The sequence below is a fragment of the Panicum hallii genome, chromosome 5 (genome assembly GCF_002211085.1).
Source record: "Panicum hallii strain FIL2 chromosome 5, PHallii_v3.1, whole genome shotgun sequence".
Lineage (NCBI taxonomy): Eukaryota > Viridiplantae > Streptophyta > Magnoliopsida > Poales > Poaceae > Panicum > Panicum hallii.
In genome coordinates this window covers 33,853,904-33,879,027 of record NC_038046.1, presented here as the reverse complement: position 1 = coordinate 33,879,027, position 25,124 = coordinate 33,853,904, and the positions used below count along the sequence as shown (strand labels likewise).

Sequence of the window (25,124 nt, the reverse complement as noted above, 5' to 3'; positions counted from 1 at the left end):
CAGAAGAGTTGTCCGATGATGCCGCGCTCCTCTGGGTCAAGCGGGTGCTGCTGGACATCAGCACGGTGCCCTACGTCCCGGAGTTGTTTTCAGTGCAAAATCCTCCAAAACCGGTAAGTTTTCGACTACTTGGAATAAATTTTGTTGTTCAAGAACTTCCACTAACTGAGAATCCTCTGCACGGACACACAATGTTGTACCAGAGTTATCCACCACAATCGGACATCCCCTGACTGGACCACCTTCTTCCCAGCGCCACGGCTGAAGCGAAAAAAGCTCAAGCATCTGATGCTCTGCCAGCGGCGAGACGACCAAGAGCGGGAACCCCCTGGCGGAGAGGGCAACTGAAGGGAAGGAGAACAAGAACAACTCCCCCAGATCATCCATGGAGTTGGTAGAAGCCTTGCCATTGGTCCCTCGGGGTCGTCGGGTGGTACGCAAACGCAAAGCGTTTGTAGTCGAACCCACCAGGTATGGAGCCGCCATCTTGTAGAATTGTCAAGTCTTGTAGTTGTTGAATGCTTAAGTTGCCTATTTTGCAGTCCTTCTGCTTCTCCTCCTAACCCCAAGCGCCAAAACGTGGTCGGGGCCAAATTTGCTGGGGATGATGTTCCAGCAGGAGGTTCCGCAGAAACTACTAGGACGGACCCGTCGACTACATCAGCTGGGGTTGTAACCGTTGCCGAGGCGGGTACCGCGCCAGGGCATCTCGCTCCCTCGGCTGGTGTGACCCCGCCACCAGCAACAAGTACCATGGTTATAAAACCACGGGCGCTGAGACTGAAGAAATCCGGCATGAAGAAATCCTCGCTGTAAGTGCAACTCCTTGTTCATAATGTATCTTCTGTTCCTTTCGACTTGTTTGAGAATATAGCTGATTCTGCCTCATTAGTACTACATCTGCTTTGGGGTTGAATGAGCCAGAACCTGACTCGGCAACTCCAGCCCCCGAGCCGCCAGCCCCCAAGGAGGACGCGACGCTCCCCGACCCACCACCTCCTGAGCCCCAGCAACCTAAGCTAGCGCTGGTGGTGATGAACAAGCCGAGGCCACTAATGCCACTCCTGCGGATGGCACAAGTAAGTGTCTGACCTCCTACAGCTAACTGCTCAGATCGCAGACTTCGTGTACTGAACGCATTTTCGACTTGCAGGTGCCCCACTGCCATCAACTGAAGAAGCTACGGGTACCTCAAGCAACCTTGGAGATCTGCTGGTGTCCGGGAGAGGATACAAGGACATCATCACAAAAGATCTATTGGATGATCCTCTCCTGACGATCGACAACATGCGATATTTCCAAAAGATCTCCAAGGAGATGTACAAATTTACCCTGGTAAGGCATGACTGCTCTTATGACATTATGCTTTGTCGAGTTGCTTGTCTTAGTCTTCCCCTTATACAGGATGTGGCCAAACGCTTCCAAGAAAAATCCAAGAAGCTGAAAGCAGTCGAGAGTGGCCTCCGAGAACTCCAAGCGAAGGACCAACGCATATCAGAAGAACACCGAAAGAACATGTATCTTCAGAGAGAGCTTGACAAGCTGAAGTAGGAGCGGACGCGAGAAACATGGCTTCTCAAGAACTATCTCCGCAATCTTGAGAAGTCCAACTCTGAGCTCCAAGAACAGCTTAAGGAGCAGAAAAAGGCGCACCAAGGCAAGTCCTTTCCTCGCTCGAGTACTTTCTCTTAGCAGTTTGTCTTGAGTTCTGAAAACTGTCTTCATCGCAGAGCTTAGGAAACTCTTAACATATAAAGAAGAGTTGCTTACTGACGTGAAGAATATGCTATATCGCTGTACAGATGACATCAAGAAGCTGCAGAAGGTGATCGCCGATATTGAACAACAGTTCGTCGACTGCCTTCAGCAGATCAAGACGCTGGGCGAAGAAAAGGAACAACGCCAGAAGGAGTTGGAGGACCTAAGGGTGGCCGCCCAACAACTTGTTGACATGGTGGATCCGCAGGAAGGCAGCGAAGCAGACGAGCGATCCCTACTGGAGCGACTCCTCGGAGCACCGCAGAAAGTCCTCAGCTTCATCGCCGAAGCCCCCATCACATGTGTCAGCCACGCCTTAGGTCTTGTAAAGTCCTTTTGGCCTAAGGCTCGACTAGAGGTACTCGCATAGGGTGCGGCTGCGGACTACTCGGAAGAGCAGTTCAGCGAGTACCTTCTAGAGGCCAGGCCTGTAGCTGAAAAAATAGTAGAGAGTGTAATACAAGATTGAGATATTGTAAAAACAAGTACTCTTCTCCTTGTAATATATCTGTCAGTGATGTCTATACTCATTATTGCCTTATAATTTCTGGGTTGCCATCCATGTTCATAGGCTAAGTAGTAGACACTACCCCGGGTGCAGCAACCCTAGGAGTAGTCGAAATAGCTCATCATGTGAGCTCGTCCAACAAGTTAGATAGAATCCAATCGAGCGGATCTAACCTGTTAGGAAAAAATGCGATCATCGTCGCAATGACTGTCATGCTCATGGCAAGAAGTCGAAACTACCCCGAGTGCAGCGACTCTGGGAGTAGTCGATATAGCTCCCCATGCGAGCCCGTCCAACAAGTTAGATAGAATCCGATCAAGCGGATCTAACCTGTTAGGAAAAAAATGCGATCATCATCGTGATGACAGCTATGCTCATGGCAAGAAGTCGATTCATATAAAACATGAACGTGGCTATAGCCTCCATATTGTAACAGAAAATTTACATTATGGATTCCGTGGCACGTACCTCCAAATTGAATCGGGAGAAAATCGCCTAGACGCTCGGAGAGCAACTATCCCTGCACGTCTTCTTATGGGTAAAACTTGCGCAGGTTCTGAACATTCCAAGAGTTTGGGACATCTTGACCCTCGGGGTATTGTAGTCGATAAGACCCCGGTCTGGTAATCTGCTTGATGATGAATGGTCCTTCCTATCTCGAGTTGAGCTTGTGTAAGCCGAACTCATCCTGGATGCATCGTAGGACCAAATCACCTATACTGAACGACCGTTCTCTGGCGTTGCAGTCGTGATATCATCCGATCCCCTATAGATATCGTGCTGACTGAACAAGAGCAGTGCAGTGAGCCTCTTCGACAGTGTCAAGCTCTAGCTGCCTTGCTTCGTCCGCCTCGCCGTACATTTCAACCCTTGGGGGTTTCCACATGATGTCAGCCGGTAAGATTGCTTCGGAGCCGTAGACAAGAAAGAACGGTGTTTGTCCTGTGGCTTTGGACGGCTGAGTCCTGAGCCCCCAGATGACATGTAACACCCTAAGGTAATTTCCTTAAATTTTAATGAATTTATTTGGGCTTAAATAAATTTTCCAAGGTTTTCCCTAATTTATCTCGCATTTAAAGTAATTTTATAACATGAGAAAATAAAATTTATCATAGGATTAAAATGTTTGTGCATTCATGCCGCAGCATTGTTTTATTTGTGTTGAGTTTATAGGTTTGAATTCAAATTGTATTTTGAATCCAATTGGATTTGTTTGAATACTTAGAGTATAGAAAAGGAAAAGAAAAGAAGAAGTAAAGGAAATAGAGCCCAGCAGCCCAACTCCCTCTCCCTCTCGGGCTCCTTTCCCTCTCCTTCTCCCCCGCATGGGCCAAGCCGGCCCATTCCTCTTTCCCCAGCCCGAGCGCCCGCTCCTCCCTTTCCTCTCGCTGCCAGCCCGGGCCCGCGCGTCAGCGCTGCCCTCTCCCTTCTCCTCTTCTTCCCGGCGCAACGGCCCGAGATCTCCGGCCAGGCGCCGCCCGCCCTGCGTCCGCCCGACCCGCACGCCAATGTGGCCGCCGCCCTACAAAAGGAACCCCTCCGAGCCCCAGAACCCTAACCCTACTCCTGCATCGCCCGAGGACCTCCAGCACCGCCGCCCCTTCTTTCCCCTGCTCCGGTCACTTCGGCCTCACCGTGGTCAGGTCGCTCCGCCACGTCCCGGACCACCACAGCTCCCGCAACAACTCCGCCTAGGCCCCTAGAAGCCTCTCAAGCCGTGTAGTGGAGCTCTAGACCCCGGCATCAACGGAATCGAGCCACGCCATCGCCGCCGGTGATCTGCTCCACCGCCTCAATTCTTCGCCATCGTCGCATCTCAGGTCCTCTTAACCTCTTGATCACCTGCGCAGGAGTTCCCCGAAGCGACCCAGGGTGATCAGAGCCTCCGAGCCCCTCTACTGTCGTCTGTCCGCGAGTGCCGCCCTGCTTCCTCCGCCGGCCATCGTCGACATCCACCCTGCGCGGCAGCTCCGGCCACTCCGAGGCCTTGGTGAGCTCCCTCTCCCTTCCCTGGTTCTCTTGCGCCAGATAGCGTGAGTTTTGGTAGTCTGTAGCAGCTAGGACGCGTGCACTCCGGCGTGTCCGCCGCTCTTCACCACCGTGCCGTCGCTAGGGTCATCTTGGCCGTTTCTGTTCACCCTAGAAGAGTTCCCCGTGCCGCGGCGATGCTCCCTGACTTGAAGTCGTGAAGGTTTGGCCACCGGAGCGACGGGAACGTCGAACTCCGGCGAGCCCGAGCCGCGCGCCGCCGCCCCGAGCGCCCGAGAGATCCCAACCGTCCGATCTGGAGCCAGCGCCCACGATTAGATCGAGCCGGGATAGATCTGAGCCGTGCGATCGAGGTCCAAGGGATCCAAGCAGCGCGTACCGGTTTGTCCTTGTTTTAAATCGGAGTCGTCCGTCGTTGATCTAGTGCCCCGTATTAGATCCGTGCTAAGGGAGGGTCCGGAGCGTCGGATCGAGATCCGACGGCCGATACGCGTAGATACCCCTTCGCGTAATAGATCTAATCCGAGCCGTTAGATGGCGATCCAAGGGCCCAGAACAGAAGTTACCGGTTCGGCTCGCTCGTTTTGCTAAAGAGTCCCTGCCGTTTTGGGAAAACAACCCGCCGTCCACTCCTAGTTCAAAAGTATTTACAGACAGGTCCTTTTCTTCCCGTTTGACCCCCTGAGTTTCCTGGAATTTGTGGCCGCAGTCCATGTCTCGGGTTTTCATGCGCTAGCCCCTGAGTCTATGCTTTAATTACGTTTAGGTCCCCAGTTTTCGCACAGAACCCCCTGGAAGTTCTGTTTTTCTCGCAAATAGGTCCCTGGATCTTACTTTAAGCGTAGTTTTCGCGTTTTAGCTCCGTTTTAGGTGTTCTTTATATCCACGCGATCGTTGTAACGCGTAGAATGGTTCTAGGCTAGTTTTATGTGCTGTTCTATTGTATTGGTGTACTCTTTCTTATATTTTGCTATTGTTTGCATGTGTGTGCGTGTGTGGCCCATGTATTGCTGTTACGATCGTGAATAGACGTCGAGCCACCGGAGCAGTACCAGGAGCAGCCGTCTTCCGAGCAGTTCGAGCAGCAGCCGGGAGAGTACGAGGAAGGCAAGTATAACATGAACCTCCTATCACTTTTAAATACAATTTCATACTGCATTTTAATACTGTATGCCTATAAGGACTTTCCTAGCCACTTTATATGCTTTATATATCCTTTGGGTTGCATTTTTGGTTAGTTGTGCTAGGTTGCTGCGCTATAACACACCTGGTCCTTTTTAATTAATTTGTTAATGATCTTATGCAACTTAATTCTGGAGCCGACCCTCTGTGCTGTGTGCTTGAGTGGTTTGTGCGTCCTTAAAAGATGTTTTTTGTTAGAAACTTGGTTTAGGGGGCCAGCACGGTGCTTAGTGCTTGGTTGGCCACTCTCCATAAGGACTGGTTCATAGAGCGACAACCTGGGACAACCGCGCAACCACAAGACTGGAATGGGACGGTCTTGACTTACTAATTAGGTCGTGTTGGTTCGGGAGTAACTTACCTGCATGGGCAAGAGGGGTGGTAAGCTTCAATGGTCCCTGCTCCTCCGGCTTGGTCTGTGCTGTGTGTCTTGTACCCCCGGAGGTGGGCCCCATCGTCGTTGATCCAGAATCCTTAGCGGTTACACCTTACCAACGTGGTCCTTTGTAACGGTCTCATAGTGTGCTTGCTAGCCATCTCACCTAAGGAAGTGTGATGAACCACTAGCGTAGCTCACGACTTGTGGGTAAAGTTGTGCAACCTCTCGAGAGTGTAAAACTGATATATCAGCTGTGCTCACAGTCATGAGCGGACCAGATCCTCGGTCTGATTAGTGGGGTTATCAACCTTTGATTAGGGAGATTCCCCGGGGTGGTTTTGGTTTGGATGGTTCTCAGTAGTTCTTAATTAATATTGATTAATTTCTTATGCAATTGGGTTATGGTAATTCATCCAGTTGTAGTAATTAGCTTTAATAAAATTGCCAAGACTAAAAGCTAATGCAGTTGAGTCAGCTAGCCTAGAGCCTCATAGTTTGTGTTATACTTGTTGAGTACAGTTGGTACTCACACTTGCCTCTCTACTCTTCTGTTCTATTTTGGATGCCTTCGACTGCTGCTCAGTGCCCGGTAACGTGGAGGACTACGTCAGCGGCTTCGACGACTTCTAGGCGTTTGTCTCCCAGTCGACGTCCCTGTGGCGCCCAGCTCTTCATGTATTCATTTACGCTTCCGCAGTTCCTTGAACTGATTCTTGATTCAGTTGTAATAAAGATATTCATTTTATAAATTATACGCTTTTATCGTGACATGTGTTGTGATATCTTGATAATCTGTTGTATATATGCGTGACTTGATCCTGGCGCATATATGATTGCTCGATTTCTGAGGTGAGGACTTGATGGATGGCTGCTTCAACTCCTGGATGAAGACTCCCGCTGGAACTTGTGCACGGGTGGATCCTAGCTTGGATAGTATGTCTGCGCCAACATTGTGTTCCCGTATCATGTGATGAACCTCCAGTCCGAAAAATTTATTTTCCAGCTTGCGCACTTCTTGTACATAGGCATCCATTGTCTCCTTGTTGCAGTCCCACTCTTTGTTGACTTGCTGAATGACCAGAAGTGAATCACCGTATACAAGCAGTCGTTTGATGCCTAGTGATATCGCCAAACACAGCCCGTGAAGCAAGGCTTCATACTCGGCTTCATTATTGGATACCTCCCAAAGGATCTGGAGGACATACTTCAGTTATTCACCTCTTGGAGAGATAAGTAGGACTCCAGCACCGCCGCCATCGAGCTTAAGAGACCCATTGAAATACATGGTCAAGTGCTCTGGCTTGTCGACTGGAGTTGGAATTTAGTTCTTTCTCCACTCGGCCATAAAATTGACTAGAGTTTGAGACTTAATTGCAGTGTGTGGCTTGAAGTCGATTGACAGAGCCCCCAGTTCCACTTCCCACTTTGATATACGCCCTGTGGCGTCCTGATTGTGTAGAATATCCGCCAACGGAAAATCTGTAATCACAGTGATCTTGTACTCGTTGAAGTAATGGCGCAGCTTTCTTGATGTGATCAGTATTGCATATAAAGGTTTCTGAACTGCCGGGTATCGTACCTTAGATTTGGAGAGTACCTCGCTGACGAAGTACACGGGCCTCTGCACTCCAAATGCATGGCCCTCCTCGCCGCGCTCGACTACAATGGCACTGCTGACAACATGAGTTGTTGCCGCAATATAGAGTAGTAGATATTCTCCCGGCAGTGGTGCTGTAAGCACCGGAGGTGACTGTAGGTGTTGTTTCAAATCCTACTGGGCCTGCTCGGACTTCTCCGTCCACTGGAATTTATCTTGGCATTTTAGGAGTTTGAAGAAGGGTAGTCCTCTCTCCCCGAGTCGTGAGATGAATCTGTTCAGGGCTGCCATACATCCTGTTAGCTTCTGCACATCCTTGATTGTGGCTGGAGCCTCCATGTCAGTGATGGCTGTGATCTTCACAGGATTGGCTTCAATTCCCCGGTTGCTAACGATGAACCCGAGCAATTTCCCTGATGGTACTCCGAAAATGCACTTTGTTGGGTTGAGCTTGCACCGAAACTTGCGTAAGCTGCTGAATGTCTCTTCCAAGTCTGCAATCAGGTCGTCGGGATTCCTGGTCTTGATGACCATGTCATCCACATAGGCCTTAACATTCCGCTGTAGCTGATCAGCGAAGCACATCTGAACTACGCGTTGATAGGTTGCCCCTGCGTTTTTCAACCCGAAAGACATAGTTTTGTACGCATATGTCCCGAACAGGGTGATAAACGCGGTTTTTATTTGATCTTCCTCCTTGAGCGTGATCTGGTGGTACCTCGAATAGCAGTCAAGGAAGTAGAGGACTACGCAACCCGCCGTCGAGTCGACCACTTGATCAATGCGCGGTAACCCGAAGTGATCCTTTGGGCAATGCTTATTGAGATCGGTGTAGTCAACGCACATTCTCCATTCATTGTTCTTTTTCTTTACAAGGATGGGATTAGCTACCCACTCTGAATGGATTACTTCTTTAATGAAGCCAGTCGCGAGGAGTTTAGCTATTTCCCTCTTGATTGCCTCACGTTTGTCTTGAGCAAACCTTCGAAGGCGTTGCTTTTTAGGCACAGCCTGTGCGTGTACATTTAAACTATTCTCGATCAGTTCCCTGGGCACCTCTGGCATATCCGCTAGTTTCCATACGAATATGTCTCGGTTAGCCTGAAGGAAACTGACGAGCGCGAGTTCCTATTTCTCATCTAAGCCTGCACCGATGACGGCAGTCTTAGATGAGTCGCCTTCCTGGAGCTAGATCGTCTTGAGGGCCACGTCGCCGGTCGACTAGATGCTCGAGTTGCTGGCCTTCCTTGTAGGGATTTCTAGCCCAGCTTGGGAGAGTTGTTGCACAACCGCGAGTACTTCTCCTGAAGCATCTGGTACACGCGTAGTCGAAGCGTACTGGATGGCCTCCTGGTTGCAGTCATGCGACATCTTCAAGTCACCTCAGAGAGTGAGTACCCCACTTCGTCCTAGCATCTTGAGAAGTAAATAAACATAATGCGGCACTGCCACGAATTTGGTCAGTGCCGGTCTGCCCAGTATGGCATGATATGAAGATTCAAAGTTGGCAACTTTGAATTTGATGAACTCGGTGCGGTAGTTCTCCCTCGTGCCAAAGGTGACTGGAAGAACCACTGTGCCAAGTGGATGCGCTGCATTGCTTGGGACAATGCCGTAAAAGGGAGACTTTCTTGGGATGAGCATATCCATTAAGTCCAAGCCCATCTTTCTCAAAGTGCTGGCGAAGATGAGGTTGAGACCATTTCTGCAGTTGATGAGTACTCTGGTGAGCTTGACTTCTGCCACCACCGGGTCCAGGACCAGGGGGAATTTGCCAGGCTCCGAGAAGCTTGTCCACTGATCGTTATGTGAGAATGATATTGGGACCTCCGACCATCGGAGTGGTCGTGGTACCACCGGCTCGACGGACATGATTTCTCGGAGGAGCAGTTCTCTCCTAGAATTGAATTCTTCATCACCTCTGAAGTTGACGTTAATGGTTTTTGAAGCATCTTGGAACTTCGCATTGTGCGATTTGTCCCCTTGGTCATCATCTTCGGGTTCTTTGTCCACTGACTTGTTCTTCTTGTTGTTGCTGGGATTGCTGAATGTCCTCCGGAGGTGGTAGCAATTAATTGCCGCATGATTGGCACATGGATGCCATGGGCATTTCTTCTGGAGGAGCTTTTCGAACTTCTCCTACGTCGTTGTCTTCTTGCCTCATGAAGGACAATCCACAGCCGTGATGAGGTCGTCTGGCTTGCGCTTTCGAGATGGACCCGAGTAGTCCCGCTAGCTCTTGTCAGTACGATTATCATTTGTGTGCCTCAGGTTAATGTCATTGCACCTCGGGAACCGCTCCCGCATCTTTTCCTCTTGCTCGGACCGGTCGTGCATCATGTCATAAAGTCCTGCAATAGTTTTTGGTCTGTTCTGCCAAAAGTCTCTGTAGATGCCTAGGTCGGTGATGCCATTGTAGAAGCAGTCGATAATGTGCTCCTCTGAGATATTCGCAATGGTGGCACGCATGTTTTGCGTTCCTGTTTACATTGAGCAAGGTCATGACGAGTACCTGCACGGGCGATCGCCCCCTGGAAGTTATCGATGAAGACTTTCTTGAGTCGCTCCCAGGAGTCGATCAAATTGTTGTTGAGGCTCTCCAGCCATGTGAGCGGCGCAGGGTCCAAAGCCATCGGGAAGTAGACGACCTTGGTGATGTTGGAGCCTCCTGCGACTTCTATGGCGGTGGAGTAGCATCGTAGCCATTGCTGCGGAGCTTGTTTACCATCGTACTTGGTGATCCCAATCGGCTTGAAGCCCTCAGGGTACTTGTAACTACTGAACCGTGCTGTGAACGCAGGAAAGTGATCACTGCAGTCGGTAACTTCGGTATCGGCTACTTCACGCTCTCTGCATCTGGAATCAATTATGGAGCGCGCATCGCATCCTTCATTGATTCTCTAGCGCATGTCTTCTGGAGGATTCCGATGATTGGGCTATCACGGGTTGCCTCCTGGAGGTGGCTGCTACCTCCCGCTAGTGGCCTGACTCCCGTGAGCGTTGTCGTTGTTATTGCTTCGCTGAGGTCGAGGACGGCCGCCTGCCGTTCGACTGTTGGGCTGGCTGCGACTTTCGCCCACGTGTTCTTCTTTGATGGCGGACGCCGGGTTTTGTTGACCGAGCTGAATCCATGCCCTCTGCGCATAGCAAAGTGCGTTTGAGTATGGCAGTTACCCTGCTCACTCACGGCAGCGAATTTGGCGTCTAGCTCACGATGCATAGATCACATGCGCTCATTGACACTCCTTCGCCGGACTGCGCGAGCTCTGTTCCTGGCCCTTCGTGCCTCACGCTCAGTGTCATTTTCATCGCCGGTGTTGGCTGTGGCCTCATCTTCAGATATCATATCAAGTGCGTCATTGGGTGAGATGCCATCATCCTCGCCCTCCTCCGCCATCAACACTTGACGTGATATGAGCTCATCGGAGCTCACTTCGACTAGATCAGTTGATTCTTCTGCCATGGTGGCTAATGGTTTGCCTTCCTGAAAAGGCAAGGGCTCGAGGTGTGCCACAAGTCGGTCTTTGTCTTCGAATAGATTGGCACGAAACGGCCCTCCGGAGTGGAGGTGATCATCAGACCGTTGTCATAGACAACCTGCAGCCTCCCGACGTGCGGTGGCTTCGGGTTTTCCGATTTGAAGTAAATAGTGCAAGTCCTTTTCCAATGCGGAGAGGGACTTGGAGTTGTTGGCCTCCTAATGTTCAGTGGCCGAATTGCGTAAACCGAGTCACGACCAGTTATGCAAGTTCTCAGATTGGAGCTGGTCCGATCCAAGCATGGACATTGCAGCATAGGGTAAAGTCGCGTTGAAAATGGACTCCTCCTCGGTCTTCGTAGCGGAGCCATGGGTTGGCAAGTCGTCGAAATTATCGACAAACTCGTCGAGGTTGCTATGAAAACTCGCTGCGAGAGTTTTCGGCTTCATGACGTCGATGGTGAACCGACGAAAATCACCCGCGCCATCTGCGACGCAGACCCACGAGCCAAAAATGAACGTTGTGCCCTGGGGGGGGCACGGCACTGGTGAACTTGAACGATGCCATCGAGTTCGCCGGTGGATCTTCGATGCGCACCCTTACCTAGCGCGCCAGCTGTAGGTGTTTTACCACCTGCCCACCGAGGGGTATACCCGAGGTGGTAAGTTTTAGGTAGGGTGACGCCGAGATCAGGAACTCAAAGGTGCAAGCAACACAAGGTTTAGATAGGTTTGGGCCGCGATGTGCGTAATACCCTACGTCCTGTATGGTGGTTTGTATTGCCTTGGGTGTTGATGTTTTTTTGAGGGGGTCCCTGCCCGCCCTTATATATCCAGGAGGACAGGGTTACATGAATCCTAGTCTGACGCTAGCCTAGGAATCGTATTCGAGTATAACTCGAGTAGCTTCCTTCTGTATCGGCTAGTCCTACTTCGCATGCGAGTAGAGTACAACATAGATAAGGTATAGGACATGTCCTATCCCCTATTCCTATATGAACTATGTTGTGTACGCAGTCCCGTAGTCCCGGGTCTGACAGCCTGCGCAGAAAGGATAGTGACCGTGACCAACCATCATGGGAAGATAGTCACCTACCACATCCGGCCTAGCCTATGTGAACCAGTGTTAAACTACCTGAAGGCTGAATCACCTCAAGGATTACTGGTAGTCAGGGAGTATGTTGATGTGTTCCCAGAAGAGTTGCCCAGTATGCCACCCGAAAGAGAAGTGGAGTTCTCCATCGATCTAGTTCCAGGTACTGCTCCGATCGTGAAGAGGCCCTATAGAATGACAGTACCAGAGCTAGCGGAGCAAAAGAAACAGTTAGATGAACTACAATAGAAGGGTTACATCAGACCGAGTGCATCACCCTGGGGTGCGCCAGTGCTATTTGTGAAGAAGAAAGATGGGAGCATGAGGCTCTGTGTTGATTACCGGGATCTTAATGGAGTGACCATCAAGTTCAAGTACCCCCTACCTCAGATCGATGATGTGTTCGACCAGCTGAAGGGAGCCAAATTCTTCTCAAAGATCAATTTAAGGTCTGGTTATCATCAAGTGACGATCAAATTTGAAGATATACCCAAGATGGTATTTGTGACTCGCTACAGCCAGTATGAGTTCACAGTGATGTCCTTTGGGTTAACCAATGCCCCTGCAGACTTCATGAACTTGATGAACCGGGTGTTCATGGAGGAGTTAGACAAGTCTGTCGTCATCTTCATTGATGACATCCTGGTCTACTCTCGCAGTGAAGAAGAGCATGCCCAACATTTGAGAGTTGTTCTGGAAAAGCTTAGAAGCCATCAGTTGTATGCCAAGTTCAGCAAGTGTGAGTTTTGGCTGCAGAAAGTCAGTTTCCTTTGGCATGTGCTAACTGCAGTTGGAGTAGCAGTTGATCCAGAAAAGGTTGAAGCTGTATCATCTTGGAAGCAACCAACATCTATCTCGAAAATTCAGAGTTTATTGGGTTTAGCAGGCTACTATCAGAGGTTCATACCAGAATTCTCCAAGTTAGCCAGGCCTAGGACAGAGCTGCTCAAGAAGGACAAGAAGTTTGTGTGGTCAGAAGCATGTGAGTGGAGTTTTCGTGGGTTGAAGGAAAGACTAACCACAGCACCCGTGCTAGTCCTACCAGATATTCACAAGAGCTTCACCATTTATTGTGATGCTTCAAGACAAGGTTTGGGTTGTGTGATAATGCAAGAAGGACGTGTGGTAGCATATGCCTCTCGGCAGCTAAGGCCACATGAGCAAAACTACCTGACCCATGACTTGGAATTAGCTGCTGTAGTCCATGCTTTGAAGATCTGGAGGCACTATCTGATCGGGAACAAGTGCGAGATTTTCACAGACCACAAGAGTCTCAAGTACATCTTTACCCAGCCTGATCTCAACTTAAGGCAACGGAAATGGTTGGAGCTAATCAAGGATTATGACCTGGAAATCCACTACCATCTGGGTAAAGCTAATGTGTTAGCAGATGCTCTCAGCAGGAAGGCATACTGTCATCACTTGGTGACTCAAGCACCCGAGCTATGTGAAGAGATGATGAAGTTGAACCTAAGTATTGTACCCTATTCATGCAACTACAACATCAGCGTCCAGCCCATGCTGGATGACCAGATAAAGAAAGCCCAGCCTAGTGATAAGAAGCTAATGGTGATCAAAACCCTCACTAGCTAGCGAAGATAGAGCCCCGAATTTCAGAGTGGACAGAGATGGAGTCTTGTGGTTCCAGGAGCGGTTATGTGTACCTAAGCAGGGACACTACCGACAGACCATCCTTGATGAGGCCCACAACTCAGCTTACTCTATCCACCCTGGTGCCAATAAGATGTATCTGAACCTGAAGCAAAAGTACTGGTGGCACGGCATGAAGCATGACATCGCAAGATTCGTAGCATACTGTGATGTGTGCTAAAGAATCAAGGCAGAGCACCAGAAACCAAGTGGCCTACTTCAGTCATTACCAATTCCCATGTGGAAATGGGATGAAGTTGGGATGGATTTCATCACCGGCCTGTTGAGAACCAAGAATGGTCATGACTCTATGTGGGTAGTGGTCGACCGCCTCACCAAGGTTGCACACTTCATACCCGTGCGCACTACCTACGCTAGAGACAAGCTGGCTAAGTTATACATTGATCGGATCATGAAGTTGCATGGTGTACCATCAAGGATCGTCTCGGATCGATGCACCCAGTTCACATCAAGGTTCTAGAGAAGCCTACAGAGCAAAGTTGGACTTCAGCTTAGCCTATCACCCTCAGACGGATGGTCAGGTAGAAAGAGTCAACGAAATCCTGGAGGACAAGTTGAGAGCCTATGTGCTCACCTATGGTAAGGATTGGGAAGACAGTCTACCATATGACGAGTTTTCCTACAACAACAGCTATCAAGCCAGTATCAAGATGTCACCGTATGAAGCTCTATATGGAAGGAAGTGCTGAACTCCATTGATGTGGTCGGAGGTTGGCGAGCGCTATATTGAAAGCCCAAACTTCATAGTGGCGGTGGAAGATAAGATTGCAGAAATCTGTGAGAACCTGAAGGCAGCCCAGTCACACCAGAAAAGCTACACAGATAAGAGAAGACGCAAGCTCAGCTTTAAAGTTGGAGATCACGTGTATCTCAAGTTGTCTTCGATTCGTGGTACACGGAGGTTCCAGGGTGCGTGGAAAGTTAGCTCCGTGGTACATTGGCCCCTTTCCAGTTTTGTAGAGGATAGGAACCGTGGCATACAAGATCCAGTTGCCCGAGGAGATGTCAGATGTGCACAACGTCTTCCACGTCTCACAGCTAAAGAAGTGCCTACGAGTACCCAAGGAAAAGGTAGCGCCAGATACGCTGGACCTACAGGACGACCTGTGCTACCAGGAGGTGCCCATGAAGATCTTGGACACTATAACCCGGAGGATGCGTACCTCTTCTGTCACGCTTTGTCGTGTCCAGTGGAGCAGACACACGGAGTCCGAGGTGACTTGGGAGCGAGAAGACGCACTTCACATGGAGTTTCCTCATCTCTTTAAGGACCAGCCAAATCTCGGGGATGACATTCCTTCTGAGTGGGGTAGGTTTGTAACATTCCTTTTTCACATCAAGATAAAACATCAATCAGTACCATAAATAATTTAATTAGTAGTAAATTAACTAGTAGAATTAACTAAAAGAGAATAGAAATGGAAAATAATCAAACAACCAGGAGCCCTTGGGTTGTGACTCTCTTATGGCCAGCAGGCCTGCTCTTTCGCTCTTGCTCTTGCACGTGGCCCAACCCAAGGTCAATTCCACACGTAAAGCCCAACTGCTAGCTTCTTCTTCTACCTCTGGTTAAACAGCACGCCTGTATGCACCGGCACCAATGTTGCTTCGCTTGCCCTGTTGCAGCGCCGAGCATCATGCCGCGCCTCGCCGATCCCGCCCTCGGTCAGGCACCTCGAAGGCCACACCCTGCTGACCCTGCCCCGTCATACCAACCTCACTGGCAGCCATCAATCACAAGCTGACGCTCCTGTACAAGTGAGAAGACCATTCGGGCAGTGCTGCATGCACCTTGTACACGGACCCAGCACCATGACGTTGTTCCTGACCCAAGCAAGATGCTGCCGAGCATCGCGCCAAGCTCCACAGCAATCCAAGCCAGACCATGCTGGCTGCTACGCATCACAACTGCTCACCGACCACAATAAACCACAAACCGGCATCCTAGTCTCGTCGACCGCGCCCTCATGGTCAAACCTCACCGCTGAACCGCTGCACACCACGCTTACTCCACTGAAGCAAGCTTGAATGCCCTGGTCACTTAGACGGCACGACGACGCCCACATTTCAACATGGCAGCAACGGATAAACCGAGCTGAACAGCTTGCCCTTCAATAAACACTACCATGCATGCTACATTGATTCCAGCTGCCACCCGCGTGGACGGCTCGACAAATTAAATGTTGGTAAACCTCACTGCCACCTGACTTGATGCCACTCGTGTACAGCACACCCACAGCTTGAACATCTAAGTGGCTCTACACGCAACAGGCTGCAATCCGCTGGTCACCCTGGCCATAGCACACCTGCTGCCACCAGCCAACGCCTTCACCGCTGAACCGAGCACGAGTGTGAGCTGACCAAAGACCGGTGTCGTGACGTGTTTGAACGCGTGCACGCACAGCAACCTCCATGCCCTCTATTTAAACAGCCACCCATCCGTTGTGCTCTTCGGCCTCCCAGCTCAGTCTTGCATAGCTAGCTCAAAGGTGAGCTCCAAAACTCTCCCTTCTTCCTGCACCTCTCTCTGTCCCTTCACCACGAGAGCACCAGCTAGGGGCCACATGTACACACATGCACACACTTGCACTGCACATGTGCGAACTCCGGCTTTTGGCCATGCGCCCTCGTAATCACACGAGTGAGATGACGCCGCCAGGCACACGTGTGTGCGCTGCACCGTGTACCACACCATCGGCCCCGCGGCGCACCAACACCACACCTTTATAGCTACACGCCGCCACCCCTATCCCTCCTATCTCCTAGCCCATAAGACTCTAATTCTAGGTTCCTCCTAATTTTTCTATAATCAACATGTTTTCCTTTTTCTTTTAATTTTGGATTTTAAAGCATATACGTGAGACACAATCTACTAATTTTTCTTTGATCTATATCTCGTCTACTAGTGTTTATAATACTTTAGGAGCTAATGAAACTATTTTCATAAAATTCAATTCTCTCAATTCTTCAGCAATCGCGCCAAAAACTCGAGTTCCTTTTGGATTTCCTTTTTGATAAATGATAACTGCTGCATTGTCATCATAGCATATTATTATACCATCTTCGCATTTGAATTCTTTACATGTACGTACAATTACAGCTCGAATTACTTCGGATCTTTCTAGAGGCATTTGGGGTACTGCGTCTTTGATTACAGCAACAATAACATCACCAATACGAGCATATCGCTGATTACCAGCGGCTCCTATGACTCGAATACACATCAATTTTCTAGCTCCACTGTTATCTGCTACATTTAAAAGGGTCTGAGGTTGAATCATATTATTTTTATTTTTATTTGTTATTTCAATGCAAAAGGATGAAAGAAATATTGTCTTTCCAGAAAGAAAAACCTGGGGTTTTTTATCTTCAATACTCCTTTTTGGGGTTCTATATCTCTAATCGAAGAAATTGACTTCGTATGGGCATTTTACTGGCAGCTATAGAGATAGCTGCTCTAGCTACAGTTTCGGATACTCCGCTCATTTCATAAAGTATTCGACCTGGTTTAACAACGGCTACCCAATATTCGGGGGATCCCTTTCCCGAGCCCATACATGTTTCTGTGGGTCTTATTGTAACCGGTTTGTCGGGAAAGATACGCACCCAGATTTTTCCACCACGACGTGCATATCGTGTCATTGCTCTTCATCCTGCTTCTATCTGTCTTGCGGTGATCCAAGCGGGTTCAAGTACTTGAAGAGCATATCTACCAAAACAAATACGATTGCCTCGGCAGGATTTTCCCTTCATTCTTCCTCTATGTTGTTTACGAAATCTAGTTCTTTTGGGGTTATAGTCGACTGTTCTTTCTTAGTTCCATCTCTACTGCAAAACTGGACATGAGAGTTTCTTCTCATCCAGCTCCTCGCGAATTAAATGAGAAAGCGTGCGAATTTCTCTAATTCCATAATATTCCAAAATATTATGGATAGATACACATCAATATATAATAGAAAAAGTTAGGTTTTTTTTTATTTTGACTTTCTTAAAATATAAAAATATATAGTCAAGAAAGAAGATCTAGAATATATTCAAATTCTATATTTATAGAAAATAGAATCTTTCTTTTTTTTAATCTCCTTATTTTTATTCTTATTGAATCGTGGTAAAGTATTGTAATCGAATAAGGATTTCACGGGCGAATATTTACTCTTTCCTGTCTTATTTGTTAATTTAGAACTTTATCAAATAAAGCAATTTTTTTGTTTGTTCCGCCATCCCACCCAATGAAGTGTTAGGATTCTTTTCAATAAAATTCGATGCCGTCATAGGTTTTGTTGTTCCCACAGCTTCTCCTTTAATGGTTAGGTTTGAATCCTGCAATGGAGCTTTCAAAAACAAAAAATTTCTTTCCGAGTCAATTTTCTCAGTTTTATTAACGCGGGCTGCTCTTTTTTATTTCTTTAAATTTTTATTTGTTGTTTCGAAAGTTACGATTTCGAATTCTCTCTTTTTTTATTATTTTATTATATTGATGCTTTATCACATTGCTTTTTTTATGATGTAATTCATAGACCATACACATTGGAATCCTATATCTTTCTTATTCTTCTTCCTTCTATCTATCATCCCTCCTTTTATCCACATCCCTTTAGTTTTGCTTTACAGCCTAAAATCTGGTTTCTTTTATAGAGAAAAAAATACAGTTGCTACAACTATATGATAGATCTACTCATTTTTTATAGATGTATTTATTCACATAGTGACTGTTTCTTAGTTAGGATCTCGACAATACGAAGCAATAGGTTGGTTATTAGTTAATTTTCTATAATTACTAAGTTTTTTTCTATTTTTAGTAGGGTTCAGCCAATTTTTTTCTCAATCTTCATTTTTGACCCTAAAGAAAAAACTAACGAGTCACACACTAAGCATAGCAATTATGTTAAAAGATTTATCAATTTTCATTAAATCTTATAGAAAGAGGTATATAGAATTTTTTCTTTTTTTAGGGATTTTTGGAAAAATAAGGTTGTTGTCTTTTTTATTCTATCATAGGGAAGAATGGGAAGACATGGTTAGTTATTCTTCTTCTACGAATATCCAAATTTTTACACCTAATACTCCATAGATAGTTCGAATTGGATAGCAGCAATAATCAATTTTAGCGCGAATTGTTTGGAGGGGCAGTCTGCCCTTTTTAATGCATTCGGCACGTGCAATTTCTTTCCCTGCTAGACGACCCGCAATTTTGATTTTGACTCCCTTTATGTCTGCTTTTTTAGTTAATTCAATGGCTTTTTTCATTGCTTTTTCGGAATGAAACTCTATTTTTTAATGGGAAAGCTATATATTCTGCAAGAATATTAGGTTTTCTATAAGGTTCTTTAACCTTTTCGATAGCAATATTAAGTCTCTGGTTTACAGAATTAACTTCCTTTTGGAGATTGTTCTCTAATTCTTCGATTGCACCCTTTTTCTTTAATAAATTGGGGAATCCAATATGGATTATGACGTGGATTGTATCGATTTCTTTTTGAATTTCTATATGTGTAATTACTTCAGAACTTGAGTCTGATTCTATTTTTCTATTCAAGCCTTTTTTCCTATTCTTTTGTATATAGTTCTTGATACAATTCCGTATTTTTTTATCTTCCTGTAAACCTTCAGAATAATTTTTTGGTTGTGCGAACCAAAAGGAATGGTGATTTTGGGTTGTACCAAGTCTGAAACCGAGTGGATTTATTTTTTATCCCATATTTTTCTATTCTATTTCTTTTTTTTATTGGGAATCGAAATCTTGGATTGATCTAAAGATTATTTAGATTTCTTTACTATATTTAGTACAATTGTTATATGACACATGGCTTTTTTTATAGAATAACTACGTCCTCGAGCTCGAGGTCTGAATTTTTTCATAATAGTACTCCTACTGACTTCGGCTTTAGTGATGAATAAACTCGCTTTGTCGAAATCCCTATAATGAGTAGCATTTGCTGCTGCCGAATAAACCAACTTTAAGATGGGATAAGACGCTCGATAAGGCATGAGGTTCAGTATCATAATGGTTTCCTCGTAGTAACGCCAGCGAATCTCATCAAGAACTCTTTGTGCTTTGAAAACAGACATATGTATGCGTTTTTGTGCTTTGAAAACCCGTTCGAATTTAAGCAGACGATCGGTTGGAACTTTTCTTGCGAGTTTCCTTAGCCCGTTCTTCTTCTTCTTTATCCTAGGGATATACTTTACCAATTTGAAACTTGTCATAAATAAGATTATTACCTGCCTACCTTTACTTTATTTGAATCCTATAAATTTTGTTTATTCTGAATCTTTCTATTCTGAATTCACTTAACGACGAGATTTAGTATCCTTTCTTGCACTTTCATGACTCGTGAAATGCCGAGTAGGCACAAATTCCCCCAATTTGCGACCTACCATAGGATTTGTTATGTAAATAGGTATATGTTCCTTTCCATTATGAATCGCGATTGTATGGCCAACCATTGCGGGTAGAATGCTAGAGATGCCCGGGACCACGTTACTATTATTTCTTTCTCTTCCTTCATATTAACCTTTTCGATTTTTGCCAATAAATGACAAGCTACAAAAGGATTCGTTTTTTTTCATGTCACAGCTGATTACTCCTTTTTTTCATTTTAAAGAGTGGCATACTATGTCCACTATCTCGATCTGAGGTATGGAGGTCAGAATAAATAGAATAATGATGAATGGAAAAAAGAGAAAATCCTTTAGCTGGATAAGGGGCGGATGTAGCCAAGTGGATCAAGGCAGTGGATTGTGAATCCACCATGCGCGGGTTCAATTCCCGTCGTTCGCCCATCGCATTATTGCAAATTCCAAAAATGCAATTTTCCATACTCCTAGTTACGTATTTACTTACGGCGACGAAGAATAAAACTATCACTATATTTTTTCCTTTTCCTAGTTCTTCTTCCAAGCGCAGGATAACCCCAAGGGGTTGTGGGTTTTTTTCTACCAATGGGGGCTTTCCCTTCACCGCCCCCATGGGGGTGGTCCACAGGGTTCATAACTACCCCTCTTACTACGGGGCGTTTACCTAGCCAACACTTAGATCCGGCTCTACCCAAACTTTTTTGGTTCACCCCAACATTACCCACTTGTCCGACTGTTGCTAAGCAGTTTTGGGATACCAAACGGACCTCCCCAGATGGTAATCTTAAAGTGGCCAATTTACCCTCTTTTGCAATCAGTTTCGCTACAGCACCTACTGCTCTAGCTAATTGCCCACCCCTTCCACGTGTGATTTCTATGTTATGTATGGCCGTGCCTAAGGGCATATCGGTTGAAGTAGATTCTTCTTTTTTCTCAAAAAACCCCTTGCCAAACTGTACAAGCTTCTTCCAAGGCATACGGCTTTCTAGATGTATATGACGATCTCTAGACAGATGGATCTTATATGAATCGTATGATGAAGTACCACATGAGTAGATATATAGAAAAGGAATCCAAATCTGCCGAATTGCTCATGTTATGATCTTCTACATCCTAGGTCTCCGCGTTCCGTCATCTGGCTTATGTTCTTCATGTAGCATTCAGATCGAATGACTCTATGAAATTACGTCAATACTTCCACATATTATGGGTAACGTAGGAGACATCCCTATTTTCACCCGGGGGTCTTAATTACCACTGCTTAGCTTTCAATTCGCCTCTGACCATCAAATTAAATGTGGATAACCTGTCCTCCTCTCTTTGAAATAAGGGGCGCTTCCGGTTCTGTGCGTGCTTCAAACAATTTTGTCTTCTCCATATTACCATATCTCTAGAGTCAATAATTTTCTATGAGGAACTACTGAACTCAATCACTTGCTGCCGTTACTCAACAGTTTTCTATTGAGGTCTATCCCGTAGAGGTAGTCAAATTGGATCAGTGATCGATTTCTAGGTTTCGTCATAAACCTAATTGGTTACTTCCAATTACGTAAATCAATAGTTCAAACCGCACTCAAAGGTAGGGCATTTCCCATTGATATAGGAACTTTTGTACCAGAAACAATAGTATCTCCAATTATAGCCCCTCTGGGATGTAAAATATATCTCTTCTCACCATCCCCATAGTGTATGAGACAAATGTATGCATTTCGATTAGGGTCGTATTCTATGGTTACGATTCTACCAGATATGTCTTTTTGATTTCGTCAAAAATCGATTTTACGGTATAGGCGCTTATGACCTCCCCCTCTATGCCTTGCGGTAATGATTCCTCTGGCATTACGACCTTTACCACAATGGTGCCGTCCATGGATCAATTTATTTCGTGGATTGGATTTCACTTACCTGTCTACGGTTCCCTTGCATGTGCTCGGGATAGGTGTTTTGTATAAATGTTTCGCCGTATTATTAAGTATTCTCCTTTAGTTCATTTCTCTATCTAGAAGTGGAATAGAATAACCCGGTTGAAGGGTAATGATCATACGTATGTAATGCATTGTATGTCCCAGAATAGGTCCCATTCTTCTACCCTTTCCGGGTAGTCGATGGCTATTCACAGCTACTACCTTAACACCAAAGAAGAGTTCGACCCAATGCTTTATTTCTGTCTTAGTGAATCCCGATTCGACATTAAAAGTATATTGATTCTTTCCCAATAAACGAAGACTCTTTTCTGTAAATACTGCGTATTTGATTCCATCCATAAATCGACTTTCCCTCCTATGCTCTGAGTTCCAGTATCGATAAGAATTCGAGTTCTTATTGTTCTTATGTTATGGTATGAATATACCATACCAATTCGTTATGTATGGATGATGGATGAGATTCCTGTGGCAGAACCAACCTGAATTATACCGGCTCAAGTACGCGAGTCCTCACCGAAGGGCTACCTCGTACTTCAAACGGTATAAAACTATTGGTCTGTCGGGTAACGTCCCGATAAACCACCGAACGCAGGATCCAACAAGGTACCTCACACGAAGGTGAGTCCAGAGATACAATGCCAAAATATTTTACACCACAGGCAGTTATATTACAAAAAAGTACAAAGCATCATTAGCTCCCACGGAGGAGAGATTATTACAAGACATGTTTTAGTTTTCAGTCAAAGCAGCAGAATTTGGAAAACGTAGACATTGTACATGTCGTTATTATAGATATCATGATAGCCCTGGCATGATATCACTCAGCGGAATCTGTGTTGGCCGGGGACGGATCCCATTCCACGGACCAACCATCAGGCAAAGGATAGGGCCACGGTGTAATGAATGCTGGCTCATCAGGAGGATTACCTGGATTAAATCAACCAAAAGCAAGGCTGAGTATACTAATACTCAGCAAGACTTACCCGGAATTGGGTATAACTTAGCCCATAACTAGACTCATGATGGCTTTAAGCTTTGGTTAAAGTTTTTAGCTAAAAAGCAACAAATAGTAGATCCTTAATTTCATCTTTTAAATTTTCAGGTTCTAGTTGATTAACCATTCTAGGTAAGCACCTATAACTATTCAAACATGGTAGGATCTTTATTCAAACCTCATCTTTGATAATCACATAATTGCTCTTATTACTCTATGTGGTAAAGGGGGTAAGCAGTCTCATTCATCGTGAGAGGCGGACGATTCCTGAATCGAGATTCAAAACCTTGCAAGGATAAACCTAACACACACGCTTGGAACACCAAAGGATCATTCCGAAGCAACCGTTTACCTTTCATTCCGACTTGTGGATCAGATCCACCACAAGCGACTGCAGGTCATACGCACTTCCAAAGTGCAGGACATACGTCTGTAGCGCGACTACAAAACCCGTATTCCTGGTTGCCCAGCAACACGTATGCCTACACGTCGAACAAAGTAACCAAAAGAAGCAAATACATGTGGTGGGAGGTATGTCCACTCCTCGGGCCGATTGGTTACTAGGCTTACCGCTTACCATATTTCACGGCATGTGGCTAGTACTTTCAAACACTTAACCACCGCTACCACACACTGCGACCTTACCAAGTTCATCAAAACAGACGGGGTATCATCTTGACCATGATACCACATAAAATTCCCGTCCGTCATCCTTATAGTGATAACAGGAATGTAAACATCACAATTCCTATATCGCGCGAGTGACAGGAAATCACTCGACTTCTACCGGTCCTATAGGCAGAGCAGCTATTCGGACCCAAGTTCTAGTATTCAATACATAGGTTCCTAGGATTATGCAACTAAGGTTTCCAAACAACTCCTAAGAACCTAATGCATAAAGATATACATAAATAATAATATAGGTTGCAGTGTAATAAAGTAGGGGTTATGTCCGGGGCTTGCCTTCGCTGGTGGGGCTGGGGTCAGTCAAGTTAATATCCTCCGAACCTTGGTTCGGGACTTCAGAGAATTCTGCGACGAGATTCCCGGAGTCTTCAGAATAACCTCCTTGATCCGGAATCAGCTGATAGTCCCCGTCAGCGAGAGTGGTCGAGTCTACATGATATGCAAGATGAAGTTTAATGGATGCATACATTTGTATTTCAATTCACGATAAAGTTGCAATTCAATGTAAAGGATGTTATATTTCGATAAATAACTTAATTACCCTGTACTGGGCAGTCATTTATCGAGCATTATATGTTTTATCTAAACCCATTAAACAACAGGGTTAGCTATACTAATTACCTAACTAGTGGCATGGAACAACAGGTGGGGTAGTTCTTAAAAACTTTATTCATTGACTATACTAATTTTTCACATGATCTTTGTATTATTATTACATTATGGTTTAATTGAATTATGTCTAATATGTTTGACATCTAATTCTTAGTTGGAAATTTAATCACAGGTTAAACTACTAAAGCATAGCACCCTAAAATATTTTCTTGATTTTTGAACCATTAACATATATGAAAAATTAATTATGTAAGATGAACTATATACTATTTCTATTTAAACTTGTACATTAAGGAACTAATATTAGAATACTAGGATAATTATTTTTCTTCAATTCTATATGTTGAAAGAAAATTAACAGAACTGGTTTTACTATTTTATCATTTTTCTATGAATTACTATGCATTTCCTAAGCCTACAAGCAACTAAATTTGATATTTAAATTAGACCATCAAACATTCAAAAACTGAAGTTGACCCTTTAAGGAAAGTTGCAGATCTTTATCTAAAGATTCCAACAAAATTTAGTTTATAATTTTATGATTTTTTCTCGAAAATATATAGCGTTTATAAGTTGGCAGCAATATTTACATAAGGAGGTCCCTGGATACTATTCCTCTGAGTCTAAAGCTATGCATAAAACCCCTGAAGTTTTGATTCTTCTAAACCAAAGTCCTTGGCCGTGAACCCGAACAGAACAAGACAGGGGCGACCGTGTTCCGGCGACGGCGGTCACCGGCGGCGAGGTTCAAGGGCAGGGACAGGCTTAGGAGCTTACGGTGATCCCGTTGCTCCACTTGTCGAGGGCTAGGGTGGCCGGAAAGTGGAATCCCGACGAGGACCCGAGGCGGCGGCGGAGAGGTCGACGGCGACGATGAGGTTCCGGTGGTCAACG

General features: G+C 45.9%; 1 protein-coding gene across 1 annotated transcript; it reads left to right on the top strand.

Annotated features, from left to right (window-relative positions):
- The first annotated feature begins 282 nt into the window (after positions 1-282).
- On the top strand, positions 283-1,519 carry LOC112896023 (atherin-like). Its single transcript, XM_025964059.1, has 5 exons — positions 283-471; positions 543-812; positions 893-1,079; positions 1,154-1,335; positions 1,405-1,519. Exons 1-4 carry the CDS (start codon positions 386-388, stop codon positions 1,274-1,276), a joined length of 666 nt encoding a protein of 221 aa, XP_025819844.1. The 5' UTR covers positions 283-385; the 3' UTR covers positions 1,277-1,335; positions 1,405-1,519.
- Positions 1,520-25,124: the final 23,605 nt, after the last annotated feature.

Coding starts and splice junctions, on each gene's coding strand:
- LOC112896023 (XM_025964059.1), top strand. CDS start 386: ATGGAGTTGGTAGAAGCCTTGCCATTGGTCCCTCGGGGTCGTCGGGTG. Junction 472..542: donor TTTGTAGTCGAACCCACCAG/GTATGGAGCCGC, acceptor CCTATTTTGCAG/TCCTTCTGCTTCTCCTCCTA. Junction 1,080..1,153: donor CACTCCTGCGGATGGCACAA/GTAAGTGTCTGA, acceptor TTCGACTTGCAG/GTGCCCCACTGCCATCAACT.